This window comes from Ochotona princeps, chromosome 20 (assembly GCF_030435755.1).
Source record: "Ochotona princeps isolate mOchPri1 chromosome 20, mOchPri1.hap1, whole genome shotgun sequence".
NCBI lineage: Eukaryota > Metazoa > Chordata > Mammalia > Lagomorpha > Ochotonidae > Ochotona > Ochotona princeps.
Genome location: NC_080851.1, coordinates 8,415,860 through 8,434,299, shown reverse-complemented (window position 1 = coordinate 8,434,299; position 18,440 = coordinate 8,415,860). Strand labels below are relative to the sequence as shown.

The 18,440-nt window shown below is 40.6% G+C and overlaps 1 protein-coding gene across 2 annotated transcripts in view; it reads right to left on the bottom strand.

The window, feature by feature from the left end:
- CDK14 (cyclin dependent kinase 14) overlaps window positions 1-18,440 on the bottom strand; it is a 455,945-nt gene that overhangs the window by 308,463 nt on the left and 129,042 nt on the right. For both annotated transcript variants that reach the window (XM_058678236.1, XM_058678237.1), the window contains exon 4: window positions 11,900-11,994. In XM_058678236.1, the coding sequence (XP_058534219.1) occupies window positions 11,900-11,994 (95 nt within the window). The remainder of the gene's footprint in view (window positions 1-11,899; window positions 11,995-18,440) is intronic.

Genomic DNA, 18,440 nt, shown 5'->3' with positions numbered 1-18,440 from the left:
TGCATCGGTTAGCCTCTGCTTCTGTTAGAAAAGGGTACTCGTCAGAGTTCATAAGCAACAACATTTCAAAGATCTGACACCAGCAAGTGGTAAAGAGTGGGCATAAAATGTCAACATGCCAGTTGTTTCTAAACAGAGCAAGAGATCAGAAATATTGAAGAGAAAATTGAGTCCTGGAGAGAGATGCCTACACCCATTATATAGACAGAGAGATGTTACTACTCAGTGTGGACTGAGCTACTTACTTATCGTGCACATTGAGATAGCCAGATGGGGTGTGCTTTCGTCCCATTCAGTGGTTACACCCAAGAGTAAACATAATGCCCTATGTAAATACGCCATGCTCACTGTAACCTGGATATTTTCTCTTCTGTAAACTTTGATTTTACTTAACCAATGACAACTAAATCCTTTGTAAAATATGTATTCCTAAATGGTACAGCTATTGTAGATTTACAAGTGCTTCCTGCATCATTCTCTCTCTTTACTGACTCCTTTGTCATATTCCATATACATGTCAGTGCTCACCATTTAATCTAAATCTAAAACAAAACGGCATTTCTCGCCTTTTCTTCTTGGTCTGCCCTTCCATTAGCTCTTCAAAGGGTACCTTTTATTTCACCTGCTATTTTTTTTTCACTTCCCCTTCTTTCTTCCACTAAAGCAATGAAGGCTCTATCCCTACCAGGTTTCTAAATGCAGATAATTTTCAAGATGAGTATGATTTGCTTTTGTAGATGTTTGACAGCACCATTCACACTGTATGTTTTTTCCTTCTCTGTTCTCATTACCTCTACCAGGCATGTTTCTTCTTTGCTTTTCCAGCTGTTCAGTTACAGACATGTCCTCTTTTTTATTTAATAATCCTCTATGCTTTATGTTGGGCATAGTCCCAGGTGCCCACAAGTCCCTAGAGCTTAAGCACTGAAAACTTTCCCAAGAGGAAGGGGGGAAAAAAAAGCCTGCCACTCAGTTTAACCTAGCTCATCACTTTCTCATTAGGAATTCAGCTTCCTTTGGGATCCCAGCAGGCCTTGTTTGCAACATTACTTATTTAGTTTCTCAATACCTCTGTCTCCCTCCTCTTTTTCCTAAGAGGTCTAACCAGACACACCACAGAAGCCTCTGGTCCCTCCTCTGCTTCCTCTGGGGCTTGTGTGTCTATCAGAACCTGGGCTGCCTGCTAAGCTGTTTTGGAATTCATTCTTTTGAATCACTCACCAGGCCAATTAGGAACAACTTGTCTCTTATTCTCTGTTGGGTTACAATAGGTCTTTCAACTATTAACCAGTGCCTGATGTTTACAATTTTCTCTCAGCTCAGACAGTGCTTGCAGATCTGCAGGATCATTGATTTAAATCCCCAAAACACAGAGAGTTAAAAATACACTAACCCCAAAGAGATCATTCCGAACTAGAGAGGGATTATCTTTTGAATTTCTCAAATAACTTGCTTAAATGGGGGAAATGTATGTCTATTTCCTCTGAACTCGGAAAGCAAGAAAGAACATTTGCTAAGGAAGCAACCATTAAGCATGAAAAATGTCTCAGGCCTGAGACGTTTAAAGTTATTTCTTTTTTTTTAATGTCCTGAGATTTTTTTTTTATGCTGAACATTTTGCTGAATCAAAAACAATGTGTTTGTATCATCATTCCCATTGCAGATTTTACCCACAAAAGCAGAGGGCACTCTCTCCAGAGCAGCAAACAAGAGCCTGAGGTTGAACGTCTCTGAAAACCAAGCACATTAAAGAAAGAATCAAAGCAAGAACTATCCTTTTGCCAAAGCCCTCTCTCTCTCTCTCTCTCTCTCTCTCTCTCTCTCTCTCTCTCTCTCTAAATTTACTTGTTTGAAAGGGAGAGAGAAGAAAGGAGGGATAGAAGGATGGAGGGAGGAAAGGAGGGAACACACACACACACACACACACACACACACACACACACACACACACCTCCCAAATGGGTACAACAACCAGATTTGGGCCAGGCCAAAGTCACAGACTTGGAGTTCCCTCTGAGTCTCCCACATGGATGCCAGGGGCTCAAACACATGAGATATCTCTTGTTGCTTTCAAGGGCACATTTGCATTCACTGATACAGTGAACAGTAGCAGAGGCAGAGCAATTGGACTGTAATAGGCACTCCCATATACAGAGTCATGAACAGTGGCCCCAAAGCCTTCCTTTTGCATCGTGAACTACCAAGATCCTGTATTTATCAAAATCATCCCAACATCAACAATGTCTGCCATACAATCACACATTGGACTGCAGCAAAAGTAATCCTAAAGTAGTTTATTTTTTAAAAAATGTATACTGTGAAACTACTGTGAATGGCTTTCAAAAAATTCTGCACCATAATAAACTTATTTTGAACTACCCTCAACACTTAAAAAGATTTTGTTATTATTATAATTATGGAAAGTCAGATTTACAGAGAGAAGGAAAAAGATTTTTCACCTGCTGATCCACCCCCAATAGCCACAACAAGCAGAGCTGAGCTGATGTTAAACCAGGAGCCAGGAGCTTTTTCCAAATCTACCACGCAGGTGCAGGGTTGCAAGTCTTTGGGCCGTCCTCTACTGCTTTCCCAGGCCACAAGCAGAAAGCTGGCTGGGAAGTGGGGCAGCAGGGACACAAACCAGTTCCCATATGGGATCCTGGTGCATGGAAGGCAAGGACTTTAGACACTAGGCTACTGCACTTGGCCCCCCTCAAACACTTTTAAATGATTTATTGCTAAATAACCTGTGACATCTGAATGAAACCCCTTGATTTTAGCTCTGAATCCTCATGACGCTAATTTCACCTAATCCCAGCTTACTCATTAATTCTGGTTTCACATTTCCAGTATTTCAGCTATCCTGAACTGCTCTGAGCCTATCATCTATATTATGAACAGGCAAGGGTAGGGTAGAATCATTCGTACTTTGGACTGCTGAGTTGCTATTCCACAAAAACCAGCAAGTCTAATCTTCCTATCCTGGTCTACACACAAAGTTTATTAACCTATGCTAGAACACAAAAAGATAATGAGCAAATTTGCATCATAGATTCCAAGAAAATTGGAGACTATTCAGAATTTCTCCCACAGAGTCACTGAAATTAATATCTTCAACCACTCAAATTCCACAAAAAGATGTTTTCATTATATTTTTGGGGAAAAACATTTTACCAAATTTCTAGACTACAGTATTACATCATCAAAGTGAGTGAAAAACTTATCACCGAAAATGGAAATGCTACACTCATTCACATACACACACACACATACAAAAAAAACAAAAACTACTTAATAGTTACATGAAGACAACAACTACAGAGCAGAACTGTCTCATAAAGAAAAAAAATCAGGACATTCGGTTCTCTTTTATATAGGGCATCATTTATTTTTATTGGGAAGGCAGACATACAGAGAGGAGAGACACAGACAAAGATCTTCTGACCACCGGTTTATTCCCAAAGTGGCCACAACAGCTGGAGCTGAGCTGATCCAAAGCCAGGAGGTTTTTTTTGGTCTCCCACGTGGGTGCGGGGTCCCAAGGCTTTGGGCCATCCTCCACTGCTTTCCCAGGCCACAAACAGGGAGTAGATGGAAATTGGAGGAGCCAACATAATCCGGTACCCAAATGGAATCCCAGCAGTTGCAAGGCAAGGATTTAGCCACTAGGCCATCATGCTATGCCCTAAACAAAGCATCTTTAATCGGACAGAATCTTTGCCCTTCTCCAGAAAATACATAAAACGTTAGATAAATCCCAAAAAGGAATGAGTGCTCAGAAAAGACAACTAAAAGAATCTTCAGCAACATTGACAGCAAAGATGTAATTCCAACTAGATCAAAACCCACACTGTATGAAGTTTAGAAACCTGGCCTCAAATTCCTTCACACGCCTCACGGACAGGTCTGATCTGTGTCTCCCGCCTTTGCGTCGGGTATGACGCTGTGCCGCGATTCTTCCCTTTCTACTGATAGGACGAAGCTCTGGCAGTCTTCTTCCTGGAGAACAGGTTTTGTTACGCTACAACATGCAGTATGTATTACACTGCAATTCTTCTTGCCCATCACAAGGTCCCTAAGAGATGGTGCAGGATCTTCACTTGGAGATCCCACTGGGTTCCTGGCAGTAAAGTGCAAGACAGTGTGAAGATCTCTCTGTGGGCCCCAGCATTTCTCATTCTCATATCTGTATACTTCGCTTACAGCAATTCAAACAAAACCACCACTGAAATATCTCTATAAGCTTAGAGCAGTCATTTGTGTTCCCGGAAATATCTTGGTTACATTTTGACACCTCTGGCTCACTAAACTCTAGAATTACGGTTTGATCTCTAACCTTGGTTTTCTGACAGATGGAAGAAAAGCCACTGCTTTTTCCTATTGCAAACTTTTCTGTCTAAAGACAGAAGTCATAAGTTCAAGCTGTTTGCTTACTAGAGCTAAACCCAGAAGTCTCACTTCCTATGACTTGGAATACTCCCTCTGAGAGTTAATCAATGTGTTATTACAAAGTCCAAATGATGTGGAAGTCCAGTACCCACTTGCAAGCCATGTAAAGGAAGCATTTTGGTAGTGGGGTCCCGTTAAACTGCTTATCCCATTAGCTACAAAAATGAAACTGCATGAAACATCAATGAAGTTTTTCTGCTAACCCTTTCCTAATGGCAGATTCATGAGCAAAATAAATCGTAACTTGTACTTTTAAGTTTCTAAGATTTTGGGTAGTTTATTTGCAATTAATAAACAGAACATTCCTGCAATTCTCAAGGTCTTGCCAACCTCTCAAAATTCAACTCACAACCCCCTCCTCTGCATCATCCTATGCGTTCAGTCACATACTTATCTCCAAGTTTACAGAAGTTAACAAAACTCTTTCTCACCTCATAGTTCAGCTGGAAACAACTTTATCCCCTATCATTTTTTGCCAGCTTGGTGACATCTTACATTGAAGCATCACTGTCTGCTCCCCAACAAGGCTTGTACTGTCCATCCATCTAGAGTAACAGTACTGCTCACTCACTCCTACAGCACATACACAACCTGCCCCTCTTTCTCATGGTTCCCCTTTCCTTTACACAACCTGGGTTTCTCAACTTTGGCACATTTGATAGACAGGACCAAATAATTCTCTATGGCAAGAAAAGAATCCGTTCATTTGTAGAATCGTTCTACTGTACCTACCGAATGCCAATAACACCATCTATACTCTTCAGGCTGTGAAAACCAAAAATATCTCCAGACATCATCAAATGTGTCCTGAAGACTAAAACAATCCCTTGTGGATACCAGTGGTACAGATAAGATGATCTCTGCCTGGCCCCCTTTACTAAACTAAAAGAATAATAACCAGAATAAAGCAACTCAGGAATGAGTATGACGTCTCCAAATTGAAACAACCTTACCATCACATCCTTCACTTAGACTTCATCAAAAAACATCTGAACTGAGCTATGGGTGGAAGCTCCCCGGCTCCTTTAAATTCAGTTTCAATCATTGTAATAACTGGAAATGTCCACTGTTTCAAAAATTCCTCCACGATTCAAAGAGTGCCTGGATCTTTTCCAGCTAGGCATAGCCGATATATGACCACAGTTCTGAAGACAACAAACACTCCTGCTTGTTTTGAAGGTATTCTAATCCAATGATCAAAGAATCCTGACAATAAAAATGGTTAACAGAGGCCAATGCACTTATTTAAACACTGCCTAATAGGAACAATATTCCAGAACAGTTCAGCCTAATGAATGAAATCATGCTTCTTGCTTAAACAATAACCTCACTGTCACTTCACTCACAGAGATTAGGCAGTGTTTGTTTATCTGCTGCAAGCTAAATGAAACCAGCTGTACCAATGAACCAGACTCCAATGTGTCCATTCCTCCTCCAGAGGAAGTCAGGCTGGATCTGCAATTTGAGTGAGCCATGGAGTTTAAACAACAAAACCAGCAGCTTTTGGAGGGTGGGCTATTATTCTCCTTGGACAGGTGAGCAAAAGAATCCTACTTGGTCAATTTTCAGCTCTTCACAAAGCACATAGTTCTGAAAATGCAATACAACAAACCACTCTATTCTAGTCTTTTTAATAATCACTTACCCTATTACATGCTGCAATGTTGTATGCTGCACATCAAATTATAACTGTATGTAACATGTTCACAGCCTGTCACTAATGATACGATTATAGGTTTGATTTTTGAAGAAGCTGCAAATATAAGCTTTAGCCCACAGTCTTAACATCTCAACGACATCGAAGCAAAACTAAGGAGGAACAGAAAGTGGTCCTTGGGAGCATCCCTTGGTGGAATTCTTAAACATGATCAGGTTCACTTCTCTTGGGTATGGTACCAAGTTCCTTTCTGTGGGCAGGTAACTTCTCCGGACACTGGAGGTCCTCCCCATGACAGTTCAGTTATCCACCCTTAAGATTGAAACTGCAATGAACCAGGAGTCCAGTGTTTTCCATCTGGGGTTTTCCAACTTCAGATTTATTCAGACTCCTCCTGATAGCGTTTCAATGAAGTTGACCCCCAGGGTGAGCCGTAAGAGCCACACCATTAATCTCACATACTGTGAAAAGGTGGTTGACTGCTGCTGCCTTTCTTCCTGGCGCTGCTTGTTTTAATTAACAGCATTTCTCCCCCTATTTCTCCTGGGTCTTTTGAAGAGCGCTTTGGCATGTATTTAGTATATATCAGTCTTGGTTTGGCTAGTCCCTCAATTTATGAGGTCATTTAATTCAAGTTCAATTATTCAGCACAAATTGGCAGAATGAAATACTAAAAGAAGATTGGCACTTTCAATCACATAAATCTCATGTTACATAAAGTGAGCAAATTCTTCCACTGTTCTTACTGACCTCTGAGATAACAATTTACAGCTGGCACAAACCAGTGTGGGCAGGCCTCTCTCTGGTGAGCTCTCCTAGGAGTCAGGCTCTGGCATTTGAACCTCGACAGAAACTGAAGATATGTGCAGAAAACAGCCAGGGCTCAGGACCATCTGTAGGGTGCAGGCTGAGCCAGGACAGGATTCCAGCTGCAGGGATGCAGCAGAAATAAAGTTGCTTTCCTCCAACTCTGAGAAAACTGAAAGCAGCTACATACAGCCTCACATTCACTTCTTCAGAACAAACAAGGGTACAAGTGTGCACTGATGCAGATGGACAAGGCTTGCCACTCCTGTAACGGCAGGCTCAGTATCGAGCAGGCACCTGGGCCGCAATCTCTGCCAACTTCTCTCCAACGCGCGTGTTCCTTAGGAATAAAACTTAGGAGAGTTCAAGAGTAATTTTTTTTAAATGTCTTTTTCCTTTTGAAGCTATTAGAATCCACTAACTACAACTACCCCAAAATCATTATTCATAACAAAATCTTGAGAGGTGGAATACCCTTTGCTTATAGCATATAAAGAAAAACTATGCAACCAACATAGTTTACATACACCGCTTCAAGAATGCTGTTGTAAACGCTGTGTCGAACTTGGGAGTTTTGAAATTAAAAGGTCATGCATCGGATTGCGTCATCCAAAAAAAAACAAAGATGCTGAGCTCTAAATGCTGGCACACCAGAACATAATCTGACTTGAAAGCACATCTTGTGTTATAGCAATCATCAGGTTACCATGGGTCTTTGGAATAGTTCCTAATTCAACACAACTGATGCCCCACTCACAAGGGGAATGTGGGAGGGGACAGACAAGTGCACATAAGGGAAAATGAAGGCAACCTGGGATGATGCATCCACAAGCCAGCAAGGATGAGGCTGACAGGGCCTGCCGACAGCCTCCAGGAGCTTAGGGAGAGGACTGCCACACAGTCTCCCTCCCAGTCCTCCAGTTAGCTCCCTCAACAGGCACCCTGACCATTGACTTATGGCCTATGAAACCACAGGGCAGTAAGCTACTATTGTTCAAGCCACATAGTTTGCACTGTTATGTCAGCCCAAGGAAACTGATACAATGAGGATTACAATAAAGTCCAAACTTGACACTGCATATCTATACATGGAAATTTCAGCAAACTCCACCAATGCCAACCAGGCAGCTTTACTGCAAGACAATGAGAGCTGCTCATGAGGGGATGCCGAAGGTGATGTCTGAAGATGTGTTCAGGGATGCCGTCACTCACAGGGGAGTCATGAGGGTTAATGGAACAACACTAACCAAAACTGAGCCATCTCTGTCAGTTGTGCAGCACTTTGGGGACTTGCCACACCAACAGCTCTCAAATCCTGTTCTTTGGCCTGACCTTGACACTTTAAAGCAAGCAAACCAGGCCGCCTGTCATTTCTCAAAACAGGTAAGTGGGCAATGACTTTCACCTTCAGCTGGAGGAAATTAAACAGTACATGTGACTAGCAGGCTTGAATCTGTTCAGGAAATGCTGACAAGATAAATTGAGAACCTGCTGGAATGAAAACTATCAACTGTCTGGGAGCATCCATTTCACAGCCATGGGTACTTTGAACATCTTTCTTTTATTCAAGCATGATAATTATTCAACTGCCTCCAGAATTTTGACATTAATCTTCAAGTTAAACATTTAATAGAGCTATTAACTTATTGCTGGTGATCAGTAGAGCACATCTTTTGCAGGCAGGCGTTTCCAAGGGCTTGGTTGGTTTCCTTATAACGAAACAGTGTGTTTGCTTCTGTTTGAGTCACAATGGAAGTAAGTCAGAGCATATGTCAGAACCATCTGTAATATTCAGCAAGGACCCAGACTTTCTAAGGCCTTGCACTGTGAAAAAGAATGGAGTAACAGCAGAAAGAATGGCTTCAGGCCGGAGAGACATAAGCTGAAAGAAGCTGTAACACTAACCACCTGTGTGGATGTGGACCTAGGTTCCATGACATCTGACTAGTCTAATGGAGAGGACAGAATTAGGACCTGTCTTACAGGGCACAAGAGAAAATGAACCGAAAGAGTGCATCATATTTTGCACAAAATAACTGCTTAATATAGTTATCGTGTTAATAAGTGTAAAAATGAATTTTATGCAATGGAATACTATCATTTTGTTTAGGAAAGAATACAAGAACTTAGGACATAATCCCCTCTAAAAATCAGCCCTATGCTTTAGATAATTACCCTGACATTCCATACTTCTCAGGCAACAGGATCAAGTTATTAATAGCCACCTTTTTAAGCACATATTGTAAATTCCCATTCATATAGATTTTTTATTCAAATAAAATGAATTTTTAAAATATTTACAGATCTCAAAGTTAACTTTGACATTCAGCATTTCTTCATTTTCTTACTTCAATATCTTCCTGTATAAGGAATTATTTTTCAACTTGCTAAATTAAAAACCATAAACAAAGGGTAGGGAACATCTGGTCCATGGGCCACACTGAGTCCACAAAGCCATATGGTCTGGCTTTGCCAGGTCAATCACAGGCAGCCTTCAAAATTCAATAAATCAGTAGCAGGCCAATTTCTAAGTTGATAATTTGCGTGCCCTGTGAATGATGTTATAAATATTCAAATGTGTCCTGGCAATAAATGGTTCCCTGCTCCTGGATAAGCAAAAGTATGACTACACTCCCAAGAGGCCAAATACCACCCCCATGAGCACACAGTCAAGATTTCCAATTATGCGTTTGGAAAATCTCCTTCTCTTGTTCACCTATTCTTCACAGGTAATAATCTCTTCCTCTAACGATTTTTTTTAAGCATTCACATGAAAAAGGCATTTTGACCTAAAAGGATACTCACATTCCTTATCAGAATTATCAGGGTTCAATTCCCAACTTTCTGTTAGTGCAGACCTAGGCAGGAAGTCATGATGGCTCAGCTAACTGGGTCCCTGTTACTCCTAGACTGAGTTCCTGACTCCTAGATTCAGCTTCAGCCCTACTGTTATCTTTATGGGCACTTGGGTGTGACCCAGTTGATGGAAAAACTCTTTCTCTCTCTCGCCTCACTCCTCTCTTTCTCTGCGTATGTGTCTACTCCATGACTCTGCCTTTCAAATAAAATACATAATAATGGTTACTAGCAAGCACAGTGCTTCACGCCCACAGCACTGTGGGTTCAGGAGGGAGCCTCCCAGGCAGCAGGTCAATGAACCAAAAGATCAGGGCCGCAGCATCAGCTGGCAGAAGCTGGCACTGGGGACTAATTCTGTCGAGTCAAATCACAGGACCACCTAAAGAGTGCATAAACCGGGACAGAGAGACCTGGGAGGGAAAAGTGGGTTCCCCCTTCTTGGGTCACTATTCCCGTGGGAGGGCATGAAAACTAGGACGGGGGCTGGGATGGCTAGATAGAGAGGCACTCAACAACATCTGGGAGGGCTGGATGGTTGAGTTGGTTAGATAGAACTAAGCTCTAATACCCATTGACAAGTACCAGAGCCAAATGGGATGGGGGACAGACTGGCCTTCTGCTACACATACTGGCAAACCAGGGTAGGGGGCGGGCTTGGTGGGGGTTATTGTGGGTCGCCCCTACTAGGCTGCAGCTCCCACTGGGTGATGTAAGGGCCGAACCAGACTGGACTGCAACACCCATTGGTTCCAGTGCAACTCGGGACTGAAAACAGAACCAACCCAGCAATTGCAACCACCAGCTGATGGGGGTGATGGACTGTGCCGGGCCCTGTGCTTGCTAGAACATACAAGAAACTAATCTGGGAATACCGCAAAGTATCTTTGGAGATCTCCCCAATCGAACTGCTGGACTCAGAACTCTAACCAAGAAAAGACAGAAGACAGAACAGGACAATCATTCATCTCAGCTATATGTTGGCAGCAAACGGAGACTTTATGACGGACCATATCAATTGGTGGACGACCTCATCGAGCGAAACTGGCAGCGATTCATAACTGCAGAACTATTAACACCACTCGAGCACATATCTCAGAGCATGCCCCACATCCGGGACTTAGGGTGGGCGGGAAACCGGGTGGGGCTTCTCCCTCAATATCCCCCTTTACCTCAGATACGTGATGGAAATAATATGGACATAATAGCATTACCCACTTTCCTATCCCCGTAAACCTTTTTTTTTTCCTTCTTTTTCCTTTAACTGTAATTAACTATGTAAAGATTGTCAACAACAATACAATAAAAAGAAAAAAAATTAAAAAAAAAATAAAATAAAATAAAATACATAATAATGAAATAGACAATAACACATATGGTCTAACACATTATTTTCCAGTTCATTTGTTCAAATGATAAAACTAAAGCATCCTTATATCTCTTGCTATTACTTTGGAAGCAGTGCTAAGTTTTCTACAAACTACACACCACTAATTAAGGCCAGAGTCACCTGTATTTATTAAGGGTGAAAGTCGACGGGGAAGTCAATAGGCAGACTTGTGTCTAGGGAGTTGGAATCTGAGCCTGGACCCCAAGTCAGCCATGGCACCAAGAGGTCCAAAGGGGACAGACTTCTTGCTCTCAATGGAAACAGATGTAGCATGACACCAACACAAACAAGTGGAATGAAAGAGAGGGGTCTGCAGAGCTTTTACCTAATTCCTGAAAGACGGAGCGAAAGCTCAATTTAAAAGGACATCAAAAACAGCCATTCCATCCGTCTTTGCCAAATCAAAACTCATATTCTTAACACTGAACCTACTGGAAAAATTAATCATATCATTCACTTGGAAATTAATTCTCATTATAAAGTTCCAAACCCACTGAGATAGACAACAAATTCAGGAGGAGAAGTTAAACAGAAAAGATGAATTGGACACATTTGTAAATCTGTCTGCTAGCAGGGACAAACAAATCCACTGCCATCAACACTTCCTTAATCTAAAACAAAATTTCTAAATCCTCAGAGGAGAAAAGTCTACTAAGTGAAAACAACAGACACACCATGATTTAGGGTTCACAGACAAGACACATCTCAGGTTGAGAAGATGCGAAAACAGATGGACTTACTTGCTTCTCCCTTTGTACACTGTAGCATACGATCCTTCCCCTAGCTTTTCCAGTTTTTCGTATGAGTCAGCTTTTCCAAATTTGGGACTTGTTGGCTAAAAATGAAGCAGAGGGTAAAGAAAATAGATCATATCTAGTCCACTAATACTAAACAATAGGATTCTACTGGGACTGCACAGATCCTCGGTCATGTTTTCAATAACCTTTTCCTGATGTAACTTTTAAAAACTGTAACAGTTTTAAACTGAAAAATGCAAATGAACACCATGCAGAATTAAATTTCTGCACAATGTAACTGGGCAGCCAATATACATATCTTTGATACCCCTTCTTCCAGATTTATCTCTACACCATACATGTTCTTTTATAAACTATTCTTTAATTCAACAGATGGTAAACATTTTCCACATTGTTACATACTCTTCTAAATTAGGGACTAGCAAACAATGGCCCATGAGTCAAATCCCAACCACCACCATTCTTCATTGAGCCCATGAAATTAGAAAGGCTTTTACCTTTTTAATCATGGGCAGGGGTAGTGGGAAATCTAAACTAAAATTTTCAACAGGTGAAAATTACATGGAAATTACATTTTAGAATCTATAAAGTCTTATCAGGACACAGTCATGCTGATTCATTTACGTACTGTATTATGGCTTTTAATCTATAATGGAATTGCAGTTACAAAACAGAGTAACAAAGTGGAAAATATTTACTATGATTCCTGTTGTAAATTATGAATGTGCAATAGTCAAAAAAAGTACTCCAATAACTTCTTGTAATACTTCAAGCAGATAATGAGATGTGTCACTAATACAAAACAGAATCTTTATGCAAATCCATCTTTTAAAGCTTACTTGCAACCAAATAACTTTTCCCTGACATATACACAAAATGACCAAAATGTAGTAACCAACCCCTCATCTTTTTCCTACTCAACTCTCAAATGAGAGCAAGAAAAATGCATTGCTGATTTCCATGGGAGTCAAACACTGCTCTCTTACTTCAATGGAAAATTATCTCTTGTGTTAATTACACTATAAAAGGGTGATATCAAAAAATGCTAGAAAATAAAGAATAAGGAATTAAACACATCTTATGAAGGGGATTGCAGTTGAAAGTTCATAATTCATTCAAAATTGCTGGCATTTTATAGATAAACCATTTTAAAAGTTCACTAAAAGAATTTCCTACAGAAAGGAAATAGTTCACTATTGAGTTTTAACGCTTTTTTGATTATACTCTAGTACCAGTTAGCAAGAACACACATGCGTGCGTGCGTGCACACACACATACCCACACACACTCAACATGAAGGCAATGGTCCTAACCCGCAGTTGATAAGGATCTGTGTATCAGGTTAAGCACATGCTACACATGTGCTCCTCCAAGCCACAAAACCACAAAGTGACTGAAAACAAGTATCTTTCAAGCATAGTAAGACAGAATTATGCTATAGTAAGACAGAAGGGTGCTATGCTCCAATAGGAAATCTTGAGGAACCAGGAAGGCAGGAAAGTCGGTCAAACCAAACTCCCCAAGAAAAGCTGCCACATGTAAAGAAGGCTATCAGGTAAAAAAAGCAGGAAGTTCCAGGTGGAGATGAGCGTCATCAACATGGGGGGGGGGGTGAACACACACACACACACACCACCACCACCCCCTCCCCATTTGGGACAGGAGGGTAGAACAAAGACCCAACAGGACAGCACAGAAAATCAGAAATGTCTGCTCTCCCCTATGACTTAACCCCTGCCTGTTTTGCACAGTTACTAAAGAAAATATAAAGAAAACAGGGTATGTTAAAAATGATTCTCAAAAAAATGAAGGATATAGAATCAAAACTGGAATCATTTCTGAAAAAAATCAGAGTGAAAGAGAATCAAAATTCAATGAGCAGAAAAACCAAAACCTTGGAAAAGAATTGATGATGCAATGAAAGAGAAGTTGAAATCTCAATAATCCATATAATCAATGGGTTTTTAGATATATTCTTTAGGAAGCAGCCTGAAATTTTAGAGATTAAATATCTAAACTGTAAAATAAAACATACAGTAAGCAGTGAATAGAACAGACAGAGTAGAGTAAGTGATACGCTCAATGTTTGAGCAGAATTCTCCCATAGAACTTAAGTGAGACTTTGCATCGAAGCGTGGAATTGTTTAATAAGCACAATGTTGTCATAGGCAACAATGGTTGCAAAAAGACAACAGGCATTTTCACAGCTGAAAGGAACATGATTTTACAACACTAATGCTAAAGATAGGACTCAAAATACAGAAACACTACAATTTTATCATGCATGGGGAACAAAAAATTTATTGCATCTTTATACAGCATAGAATAATGAGGAAGTTTAGGAGGGTAGATATCATAGGAAAAAACAGCCAAAGCCATGTCATAGCTTTTAAAATTAATATAGACCTCAGATACTGGTTATGTCCAAACTGTGTCCTTTTTATTATGTTTCTTACCTCTTAAAAGATACTCATTAGACTAATAACTAATAAGATACACAGATCTTAATCAAAATGGGGGAGGAAATGCAAGGAAAAAACACAAGGAAAGGGAAACAGGGCGAAGAGAGGGAAATTGGAAGAGTAGGAATATTCATTAAGAAGCCATGATTACTAAATATTATAAAATAAGAAGACAATTAAGTCCAAACATCAGTGAATGAAATAAGCATAAGTGAACCAACATCCCCTATTCATAGAAAGCTCTGGAGGCTCAAGTTGTGGCATAGGAGGCAAACCTACAATCTGCAAGGCCGGCATCCCAAAGGGATCCCAGAGATTGGCTGCTCCTCTTCTGATGCAGTTCCTGCTAATGTCTTAAGAAAAGCAGCAGAGGACAGCTTAACTGTTTGGGCCCTTCCACCCATGTGGAAAAACGAAAACTTCTTGGCTCCTAGCCTCAGGCTGGTCCAGCACTTCTAAGGCCTTTTGGGAATGAACCAACTGACGGAAGATCTCTTTCTTTCTCTGTCACTCCCTCTCTATAAGTCTTTCAAATAAATAAATCTTTTCTTTTTCCAAAAAGTCTAGCCATAAGCTATTAAGAGAAAAAAAGCAAATCTGAAAAGGATAAAAAAGTTATTTTTCGTAACAAAAAATTTACAAAATCCTAAACAGATTAAGAGAATATATCTTTAAAAATCAATGCCAAAAAATACCACAAAGTAGAATAATCATAAGCTAGTAAAGGTGACACAAATTTTAAATCAAACAATTTCAACAACAAAAATCACTCTGATTTTAAAATTTATCACAAATTTACTGTGATTAAAACAGCATGGTACTGTTGGGAGAAAAGTAGCTAACAGATGGTGGACATCCTGGGCATAGTTAATGACAAATCTTTAACCATACAATCGTGCCAGTATAGTCCCTAGCCTGTTTTTTTCTAAAAATATATGGCGGAGGGGGTCCATGAGACCCAGGGGTGGGGTGTTCAGTAGGGACTGGTTCACATGGCCTGGATCCTTAGTCCTGCCTATGTAGTGGGTGCTGGGTCCGTAAGTCCTGGAGGCAGGGCTGTCTGGCAGGGGCTGGGTTAGATATCCGGGGTCACCAATCATGCTGAGCAAAGCCCACCGGCACCCAGCAGCTGGCTTGTTAGGGTTTAGTGTGGGCTTGGAGGGGTCTGGGAGATGGCACAGGTGGGGGCGTGCGGGGACATGAGGGCTTATGTCCAGGATTGGTAGTCTGACCATGAAAAGCACATGTCAGAATTGAGCCTCCTTGGTGGAAAAGATGAAGCAGTAGATGGCATGCCCAGATGCACACAGAGGATATGGCAGTCCACTGCGGCCTGCAGAGGACATCTGGTACCACGAAGAGGAGGAAGAACAGAACAGACTGGACACCTACCCAAACCAAGCGATGACAGGAAATATTTGGGTGAATGGAGACTGTAAGATGGACTATGTCAGCCAATGGACCTTGGAAGGATTTCTAATTCTTGGATTGGCGAGACTGACAGCATTTCAGAACTATCGAAACCACTTAAGAACCACCCTCCAAACATGATCCGCATCAGAGATCCTGGGTTGATTTCAGGTCGTCATTCCCCATTCCTGGGTTCTGGGGTGGTTGGGAAGCTGAATGTGTCTCTCCCCTTATTTCCCCCATTCCCCCAGACAGAGGAAGAAGAAGAAAGTTTGGAGACAATGATCTTACTCACTTTTCCCTGTACACAATGGAAAACTACCTAGAAATAAAAACGATGAAATTCTATCTTCTGCAACAAAATAGATAGAACATTACGCTCATTGAAAAAGCCAGTCTCCAAAAGACAAATGCCACAGTCCCTGTTACTTGTGGTAACTGATGTACAGTGGCCCCTCCAAAAAATGCAATGTATTTAAATGAAACTGACGAGTTGAGATTTGATTGCTATATACAGCCCTTGTCTGCACTCCACAGGAACAGTGTGTTTCTACCTACTGCTCGTTAAATTCTGTATTTAGTGGAAGGCTGAGCTCGAGATCATAAAGCAGATTTAAAGTATGTCATTGCACAGATTAAAAATGAGGAAGGAAAGCCAAGAGAGAACAAGGAAGGGAGAAAGCATAGGGTGGGAAGCATCATGTTCTTAAAACTGTATATATGAACTACACACAGTGTATTCCCTTTATATAAATAAGGAAAAGTTAAATAGATTACAGCTCTGAAAGTTAATACCCGAAATTTTGAAGCCACTACAAGGAACTCCAGAGGGAATTCTGCAGCACACTGGAAAGGGTGCGACAAAGCTCAAGCAACAAAAGCAAAGACTGGTAACTTTGCTCATCAAACCAAGCGCCTTCTGCACAGCCAAAAAAAAAAAAAAAAATCATCAACAGAGCTTATACACTGCAAGAAAACATCCACAAACTATATATTTGACCAAAGGTTAATGTCAACAACATCAACAATGACAAGCCATAACAACAACGACCATCCAATTTAAATGAACAGATCTAGGGCCCGGCGCGATAGCGTAGTGGTTCAAGTCCTGGCCTTGCACTCACTGGGATCCCATATGGTCACTGGTTCTAATCCCAGCGGCCCTGCTTCCTTTCCAGCTCCCTGCTTGTGAAGCCTGGGAAAGCAGTCCAGGATGGCCCAAAGCCTTAGGACCCTGCACCCCTGTGGGAGACCTGGAGGAAGCTCCTGGCTCCTGGTTTTGGATCAGCTCAGCTCCAGCCGTTGCAGTCATTTGGGGAATGAATCATTGGACAGAAGATCTTCCCGTCTCTCCTCCTCTCTGTATATCTCACTTTGCAATAAAAATAAATAAATCTTTAAAAAAATAAATAAAATGAACACATCTAAATAGCTTTCAAAGGAAGACCTACAAATGATCAACAGGTACATGAAAAAGTACTCAGGAGCAGTCATCAATGCAAATCAAAACCACAGAGACACCATCTCACCTCAGCTGCACAGGCTAGCATCAGGAAGTGTGGATGAGGGTGTAGGGAGGAGAGAAACCCTCCTTGGCAGCAAGGTAAATTTTCACACCTATTGTGGGAAACAATAGGAACTTTCTGCAAGAAAAAAAAAAAACCCTAAAAATAGAATTGCCACATGATTCAACTAATCCACCACCAAATTTATATGCAACGAAAATGAAATTCATCTGGCGAGGAATAACCCGGATTACCAGGTGTAATGTAGCATTCCTCATAGCAGCCGAGAAATGGTGTCCATCCATTAGTGTCCATCCACTAAGCCATGACTAAATGGTGCATAATTCAACCACAAAAATGATGAAACCTTACCAACCTCAGAAAGACAAGTAACCAAGGATTTCACTCATATTTAGAGTCTTACAAAAAAGATGATCGCATAAGAATTAAAAGTAACACTGAGAAAAGACTAATTAACAGGTACCGAGCTTTAGCTGTACCAGAATAAAAAATCGGGGCCCCACTGGGTATGAGGGTACCTACAGATAAGGTGTAAGTTTAACATAAGTTTAATATAACTTACTTATGTGAGTTTTACGTAAGTTCTGTATGTTTCTCCTCAAAAAATGCAAGAAAAGCAAGGGAGGGATTTTTGTGTTCTCATCAAAATAAATGTTAAGTGTTTGAAGCAACAGATATTTACACTAATTAGACATCACACAGTTTCTACAAGTATCAAAACATTACATATTATGCCACAAGTAACATTTTACAGTTTCATTTTTTTAAAAAAAAGAAATAAAAGTAAAATAATAGTAGTGCAAGACATGGCAATAAAGCATGGCCAATAAACCCAAATATTATAAGAATATTGAAACAGATGATTATCCAGAAAGTCTCATTTAAAAGAGAATCAAAAAGATCTTAGAAATCCAAATGAAACCATGATTGTAAGGGCAGATCTGTTCTTTTCATTGATTAACCTCAAATACCATGGATGGTTCTTGCATACAAATATCTGAACACTCAGTATGCATCTAAAACACATCTAAGAAAAATCACATAATCTAGAAACAAAGTCAAGGTTCCTAACTTAATAAAGATTGAAAGATTGTTTTTATTTGAAATAGAAGGTTACAGACACAG